General features: G+C 36.8%; 2 protein-coding genes across 3 annotated transcripts; one reads left to right on the forward strand and one right to left on the reverse strand.

Moving 5' to 3' along the window:
• Nucleotides 1–2,046: 2,046 nt before the first annotated feature.
• On the forward strand, nt 2,047–2,776 carry LOC103502995 (protein SMALL AUXIN UP-REGULATED RNA 16-like). Its single transcript, XM_008467136.3, has one exon. The coding sequence runs from the start codon at nt 2,059–2,061 to the stop codon at nt 2,470–2,472; it is 414 nt and encodes a 137-aa protein (XP_008465358.1). The 5' UTR covers nt 2,047–2,058; the 3' UTR covers nt 2,473–2,776.
• Nucleotides 2,777–4,144: 1,368 nt separating this feature from the next.
• Nucleotides 4,145–7,690, reverse strand: LOC103502994 (ABC transporter F family member 1). Of its 2 annotated transcripts, XM_008467135.3 has the most exons (7): nt 7,392–7,690; nt 7,068–7,302; nt 6,535–6,608; nt 6,234–6,444; nt 5,923–6,157; nt 4,580–5,649; nt 4,145–4,507 (listed from the first exon to the last, which is right to left on the reverse strand). In XM_008467135.3, exons 1-6 carry the CDS (start codon nt 7,673–7,675, stop codon nt 4,592–4,594), a joined length of 2,097 nt encoding a protein of 698 aa, XP_008465357.3. In that variant the 5' UTR covers nt 7,676–7,690; the 3' UTR covers nt 4,145–4,507; nt 4,580–4,591. The 2 variants fall into 2 exon arrangements, with proteins under 2 accessions (XP_008465357.3, XP_050947722.1); XM_051091765.1 differs by having other exon boundaries at nt 4,145–5,649.
• Between the last annotated feature and the right edge of the window lie 434 nt (nt 7,691–8,124).

Below are 8,124 nucleotides of genomic sequence, written 5' to 3' on the forward strand. Positions count from 1 at the left end.
TGTTTCACTTTATATAACAATCAAATTTACAAATTTCATTTTAAATTGGTCCAGAAAAAAATGGATCAGTTATGTATAGGGTTTTTAATATTAAGAAAGATATAATAATGTGACAGCTAAGTTAGATCTCCCCCATGCAACCGCGCATGCATGTGCAAAAGGCCTTACAGAGTTGATTTTTGTTGGAATACTTTCACCAATGAAAGAAACATTTGAAAAAAAATATAAAATTTAACAAGGGCCCCTTAACTCCACATATTTCCACATATGCATGTCTCACACCCCAATTTTTTTTTTTTCTTATACTACCTAAATATGTTTAAATTACACACACCAACTTCTTACTATATTATTGAAGTTTATACTTTTTATTGTATATTTGACACCGTATAATTGGGGTAGTTGTCAAATTAAAAAATGTCATATGAAATCTTTTTAAAATGATTTATTATTATTTTTCGTTTGCGTGCGTGTAAAAGAATGAAAGTATGTGTTAAGTGTACTTTGTTGTACTTAAATATTACTCTTCTGTATTTATTTATTCATAAGTACAAAAAGACAAAATAGACATTAAATTTATGACAACGGAATGAATTTATTTTAAGAATTTTTTAGGGTACAATAGCTATAGTTGATATTTTCGTAATGTACTGTTTTCATTTTAGCAAAAGGAATTATTTTTCTTCTATTGTACTCCATATTTCAGTACATATGTTGTAATTTTATTTTTGAATAATATAATTGGATATAATCTAATTCCTTTCTTGTTTATATCCCACCTTAATTAATTACTTAATAAGTTGGATTTTTATATGATTGAGAAAGGATAATGAGATAATGATAGAATTTTTATATAGTTTTGCATGTGTAGTACTTTGAATATATATATATATATATATATATATATGTTTGTGTGTGTGTGTGTGTTCATGCTTCTAACCAATAATAATTAAACAAGAAAAAACTGTTAAATTAGTTAAAGACCAAATGAGATATAATTGACCCTTATTGGACTGGGAGACAATTAAAAAACATACCACAACACAAGCACAAGCACAATCAACATTAGTGATCAAATGGATCATCTCTTAAATTATTTTATATAGCAAATGCATGCCTAGTGTACTGGTACAAAACATTACCAAACATTTTGTACCTTTTTTTCAACCTGCAAGGAGAGAAGAAACTTTTTCTATAATGCATAAACCGAAGTTGGATTCAATATTTCCTTGCATTATCTCTTACTAAAGTTGCATTATCTACTTTATCTTATATTGCTTCCAAGAGTGAAAAATATTATATCCCAACAAGCATTAACTAACAAAGTAGAATTTTTTTCAAACTAAACGCACTTCACTTGAAAATAATTATAACTAAGCCACGAAAAAGATAGAAGCATCTTGTTAATATAGACAATTACTCTCAATGCTTTTAAGATTTTCTTCATGACGTTTTTACATATTTGGGATCCTTGTAATCAACCTCTATAATCCAAGACTTAAGTTTGAGATTTCTATTTTTCTCTATCGAGATGTTGTGATATTTTTATCTACACTGGTATTTCAAACCTTACATGTATCCCTAATGAACTCTTAGAACAATGTTTATTGATTATACTCGATCCAATTTACCATGCAGGGAAAAAAACCATTTATTTGTTTGAATGGAAATAGATTACTAATATGAAAATAGATAAATTACAGTAAAATATGAGAGGAAAAAATGGATCTGGAATTATTTAGAGACAGACATGACTAACAATTGAGACATTTCATGGAATGCTGAAAGTGACGTACTCACATGCTATGGTCTTCGAACTCAACTCCAAAACTTGTATCTCTGTCCAATCACAGTTTTCCTTTTTTGTACTTTTTTTTCCTTTGAGAAATATAAAAATTAAATATCCCATTAACTTCCATTCAATTTCACTATTTTGATCGATCTTTTTAAATTATTTGACCAACCCACGAACACCATAATATAAATTCATCGAACACCCACATAACAAGGACCAAACTTTTTGTAGAATTATTCCACACATTGCCATTAAGTTTCAAGATGGCTAAGCTTGTGACCATAGCCAAGAAGAAAAATGGCATTGTAAAGCTCAAGACCGCTGTTGGGAAGCTTCAAAGAAGCCTCTCTTTAGGGCGAAGGTCCGATTCTGGTCAAGATGAGTGTGATGACGAAGTCGGGGATGATGGATCGAGTACTCTGGTACCAGAAGACGTCAAAGAAGGGCATTTTGCGGTTGTGGCGGTTGACGCCGAGGAGCCAAAACGGTTTGTCGTTCCATTGAGTTGCTTGACGAATCCGACATTTTTGAGGCTTCTAGAGGCTGCAGCCGAGGAGTATGGATTTGAACATGAAGGGGCGCTGACGGTACCTTGTCGACCGAGCGAGCTCGAGCGAATCTTGGCGGAGGAATGGGTAGAAGAGGAGGAGGATGAGGAGAATGGGTGCATTTGGTGATAGTGAGATTGGAGAAACAGTATAACCATGGGGGGTTTTGAAGCTATTGAAATGACCCAAAGAAGTTATCAAGAGGTTGTTTTTTTGTGGCTTCAACTCTTCATGGCCTTTGTAAAACTTTTCACCAAATGGAAAATTTGGTATTTTGAGTATGGCTAATCAAAGTTTTATGGCCATTTGGTAGCATGTTCATTCTTCTTCTCAGTTGTGTTGTGTTTAATAATTTGGTGTGATTTTACTCTCAATTTGGTATTCTCCTGTGTTAAAAAAAATGGTGGTTTTCTATTTTTTGTTGTTTTCTTGGGTTACTCTTCTTTCAACTCTCTTTAAATTGTGTGGAAAAATGTTTAGATCCAATAAATAAGCTGTGGTTTCTGATGTTTTGTAGTTAAAAAGTAAGTACATTCTTTGTTTTCTCATTTAATATTATCGTAACAATCATACATATATAGATCCGAGAGGAGTATGGATACTCTTTTTTGAATGTCAGTGGTTCAAACCTCAAGTCCTCAATTATAGTAATACTTATTAATTATTAAACCAACTCAAGAATATTTAGTCCAAGACTACTAATCTATATTGCTTTGAAGATCGAATTTTAAATCTACAAAGCTATCATATCAAACATTCTTAAATTTAAAATAGCTATTTCCTTTGCTTTAATTGCAAAGGATGAATGAGTACAAATCATAAAAATCGAAAAATATTTAACTTTTCAACTAAATCTAAATATTGTTGTTTTAATTAACTATTGTCCCACCAATCATGAAGGTCCTACCAAAGGCATGGATTCATATATCATAATTCACGTCATAAAAACAAGTATAATAAGTTTGTGGTCAATTTAATCTTGTTCATACCATATCTCAATTTATCTACGTCAATCATGTTGATGGTTATTCGAAGAAAAATCCAATGTCCACGGAACGGCACTTCCAAGTTTAAGTCAAAATTTGTGCTATAATATTGAACATTAGAAACAAATAACACCAGCACTAAAAGTATTATAAATAACCTCATTTCACACCACCAAAAAAATGAACACTCTACAACCATGTTTCTTGTATATCTCAGAAAAATCGTACATCACTGTAGCTAAGTTACACTCAACATTACACATACCTACTACATGAGAAGCAAGATGTGAGACAGAAGTCAAAACTATGAAAGACGTGGAACAATAAAAACAACAAGATCCAAACACTATGAAGTTAATTTGTTGATCCACCGTGACCGAGTTAGAAAGAACAATTCTCCATCAATTGACGTCGGTACAATCACGAAACTAACACTTGGCTCCTCGCAAAAATTTGAGCCTTCTTTTCTTTGTTCTTTCCCTACGACTACTAGTCACAACCCATCCACGTTAATAGAATGAACTTTAGAAAAGCCATAGGGCCACATGGCAAGGACGCAAAAGGATGGCTAGCGCAACTTAGTGCTACTCCGTTGCCAACGACCTAACCGGACAGGTGTGATGTAGTCGTCTATTTGATATACAAATATATTTTCATACGGGATGTGATTGTTTATTCGAAGATATAAAAATTGTTCATCTCAACATACGTGTTTAGAAGGAAAGGACATTGCAGTTCTTTTGTCGTTTCTTTCCATCCAAGAGATGGTAAAAACAATAGAGCTTTCATGGCACACCAAAATTCCGACCCACATATGGCAAAAATCTCAAAATATTATTGATTACAAGCTCGCTTTGCTACATTACTTAGGTAAGCTCGGGTGAATCAAATTGGACAAAATAAGAAATCAAAACCAAAAATATAAGACTCTGTCTGTTTGTAGTCGCATGCTGTCTGTCTAAACATAAATAATTAGACATCATATAGCTCTATCTAGTTGGTTCAAAAACCAACTGAAAGATATAGGGGGTAACATTGAATGATTAAACAAAAACATTAATTACCTACTACGCCCATTAAAATTCCTGGCTCGAAACAATAACCAAGCCCCATCCATCATCAGTGTTCAAGACCTTTGGCTTGTTGTGTCGGCACATCAAGCACACATGCTGGCCGAGCTGCGGCGAAATATGATGAGACACAATTAAGCCACGGTCTATGGTATAGAGATTTTAATAAGGTAAACTCACGATTTTACAGCTTTAATCAGCTAATCCAGCCTTCATCTTCAAATGTGCCTTGAAGTCCATAATGTCACCCTCCCATTTGGTTACAGCTTGATTCTCGCACACCCATATCTCCTCGGCCACTTGGTTTATAAGCCTAAAATCGTGACTTACAAGAACCATACCTCCATCCCATTCATTCAGTGCCTCAGCCAATGAATCGATGGTCTCGATATCCAAATGATTTGTGGGTTCATCAAGCAATAATAGGTGGGGTTGTCTCCATGCTAACCAGGCAAATATAACACGGCTCCTCTGCCCATCAGACAAATTCTTCATTGGCATCACTTGAGCTTTGCCGGAGAGCCCAAACTTCCCAATTGCTCCTCTCATCTTCTCTTCTTCATTTCCTGGGTACTCTCGTATCATAAACTGGAGAGCAGACACTTCCAAGTCCAGTTTCTCGGCTAAATGTTGATGAAACTGGGCAATTCTGAGGTGGTTGTGTCGTCGGACCATGCCATCTAGAGGAACCAGGTCCCCTGTCATCAGCTTCAACAGGGTACTCTTTCCAGCACCATTGGGTCCAACCAAAGCTATCCGAGAATCCAAATCAACTCCAAAGTCAAGATTCTTGTAGATGAGATTGTCAGGGGTATAGCCAAACGTTACTTCCACAAACTGGAGAACCGGTGGGGGAAGCTTCCCAACATCAACAAAGCGGAACACAAGAACCTTGTCTCTCACCACCTTTTCAGTAAGCCCACCCCTCTCCATTTTTGCCAGCGTTTTCTCCTTACTTTGCGCCTGACGAGCTAATTTTGCCGACCCGTGCCCAAATCTTGCAATATACTCTTTCATGGAAGCAATCTGATCCTGTTCCCACTTATACATTTTCATCTGATTCTCTTCCAGTTCAGAACGGGTCTGAACATACTGATCATAGTTACCGGTATAGATCTTTAACTTTCTGTTCTGCATGTGAATAATGTTTGTGCAGACACCATTAAGAAAGTCCTGGGAATGCGAAACCACAACCAGGATCCGGTCAAACTTCTTCAAATTTTCTTCCAGCCAGACACAAGCCTCTAGATCTGCAGTTGAGAAAATTAAAAAGATAAATATCAGACAGACGAAAACAAAAAAATTAATTAGCTAGATAAGATACGCTAATGGACTCATTGTGTTTCGGCAGTAGTACTTGCAAAGATCCCAACCTCCCTATATAGCCAGAGCACGTTCACACCAAAGGAAGTTAAAGATAGCAGAAAGCACGGGACTATTAAAACATGAACCAAAATGACTAGCCAACCAGAGTCCCATCTAGACATTTACACAAAAAATACCACTGAACAAATAAAATATACCTAGATGATTAGTTGGTTCATCCAGTAGGAGCACAGTGGGATTCATGAATAAGGCACGAGCTAAGGCAATCCTCATCCTCCAACCACCAGAAAAGTCTCGAGTTTTCTTCGCTTGCATCTGCTTGTTAAACCCAAGACCATAAAGGATTTCAGCAGCACGTTTTTCTGCAGTGGCTGCATCCAATGCTTCCAAACGCTCATAGATACGATCAAGCTGCTCCCCACCTCCATCATCCTAAATTAAAATAGAACAACAGATAATGAGCACAAGTAAATTTTTAGATTCTAGAAACTTAATTTTATTTACATACTTGTGCAGCCAAGGATTCTGCCTCCTGCTCCAACTTCAACCTCTCCTCGTCACAACTTATAACAGCCTCAAGTGAAGACATGTCAGAAGCTTCAATCTCTCGTGAAAGATGATATATATCCATGTGTTCTGGAATAGGAAGCTCTCGACAACCTATTGCCGCAAGAAGTGTAGATTTACCACATCCATTCAATCCAAGCAAACCATAACGTCTGAAAAATAAATTGTAAATATTAAACTTAACCATGAGAATCTATATGGAAATAGAATTACACCAATGCCGGTAATAATCATAAGCAAACCTGCCATAATTGAGCTCCAGCTCAGAATCAACAATAAGATCATGCCCATGAAAGGTAACTGATAAAGATTCTATCTGCAAAAAGCACACATTGTAAGGAAATAATTACCAGCTTCATCGCTCACACTTCCCTAATGGCACAACATTACTTCCAAACGTAACAAAGAAAAATCGATTAAACGACCAAAAATCAATTTTCATATGCTAATGAGTCGTAGGTTAAAAACATACAATCCAACAAGTCCTCTTTCGAACTTGAGAAACACTGTGCATCATCCGACATATGCGTCATTTATAAGAAACTATTTTAATTAAATCCAATGGAGGAAAAAACAATACAACGAAGAAAAATTTATAAACCAAGACGCAAGAAAAGTATCATGTGAAGAATAAACATGTTACAAAAGTAAAATAAAATATTCTCCCAGGTATTATTCAAGTAATATAGTCCACGGTTGTTTTCTTTTCTTAAAAAAACAAAAAACAATCACCAGATACACACGAATTAGATTCTAGAATAAAACTAGGGCTTACTCGGATATCCCTGGAGAGAGGATGTGAACAAAGCACACCAGTACAAGTCCGATCAGATAACTGAAGAGCGTCAACTCCATTGGCCAACTTATCAACTCCATTCTGTGATTCAGCCGCCGCCGCTGCCGCCTTGGAAGAAGCAGCCGCCGCCGCTGCTTTTCCTCCACGCTTGGCTGCCGCAGCCGCCTTCTTCTGAGCCGCTTTCTTCTTACTCGCGTCGGAAACCATACTTAACCTAATAGATTAGAAAGAAAAAAAACCCTAAAAACACAATCGAAACGAAATCAAAAGACACGAGGAAGAATCGTTAACACATAAACATACCTTAGATGGAGAAAGAAGATCGAAGGAGAAGCAAGACCGACAGAGCGAGTGAGAAGAGGAAGCAGATCTAGGGCTTGAAGAGATCGCTCTTCGTCTCTCACGGCGCTTTTGTTGTGCTCTTTAGACCCGCGACGCGTAATTCGTAATGCGATGCGGATCAAGGGTTCGAGGTTCTGTGATTCAGGAGGCTGGGACTTGCTTTTTATAACCCTCCTCGATCTTTCCACGTGTCTTTTTATAGCCCTTCTTTTGGTTGCGTAGCCGACTGACTTTCCTGAGGGCATATAAGACAATTTACATATTATCTATATTGGGCTGGGTACGTAGCACGTGACCTTTTGATCTCGGCCCAATTATACCCATTAAGAAGCCCATGGGCCTTGTACTTTCTTTCATCAAGAAGCCGATGTGGCCCAATTTCTTCTGACTCCCCTTCTAAACCACCCTTCGGTTCATTGTTCCGCATCTTCTGACCATCCCTTGCGCTTCCTTTTCAAGGTAATCCAATCACTCTGCAGTTATTGCTTTACTCTGATGAATGTTGCGATTCGGAGCGATTGGTTTATTTGAATGGGTCTAGTTCATTGTTTGTGAGCTCAAATGAGCCACTGATGGGGATTCTGCATCTTTTTTCGTTGTTTCTCTGTTCGACCGCCATGGGTGGACTGAAAAGAAACAACAGACCCAACCCAGAACTCAAGATCAATGAAACAGAAAGACTTCAACACGAAGT

This window comes from Cucumis melo, chromosome 11 (assembly GCF_025177605.1).
Source record: "Cucumis melo cultivar AY chromosome 11, USDA_Cmelo_AY_1.0, whole genome shotgun sequence".
NCBI classification, from domain to species: domain Eukaryota; kingdom Viridiplantae; phylum Streptophyta; class Magnoliopsida; order Cucurbitales; family Cucurbitaceae; genus Cucumis; species Cucumis melo.

Coding starts and splice junctions, on each gene's coding strand:
- LOC103502995 (XM_008467136.3), top strand. CDS start 2,059: ATGGCTAAGCTTGTGACCATAGCCAAGAAGAAAAATGGCATTGTAAAG.
- LOC103502994 (XM_008467135.3), bottom strand. CDS start 7,675: ATGCCCTCAGGAAAGTCAGTCGGCTACGCAACCAAAAGAAGGGCTATA. Junction 6,158..6,233: donor CAGAATCCTTGGCTGCACAA/GTATGTAAATAA, acceptor ATTTTAATTTAG/GATGATGGAGGTGGGGAGCA. Junction 5,650..5,922: donor TGAACCAACTAATCATCTAG/GTATATTTTATT, acceptor TCTCAACTGCAG/ATCTAGAGGCTTGTGTCTGG.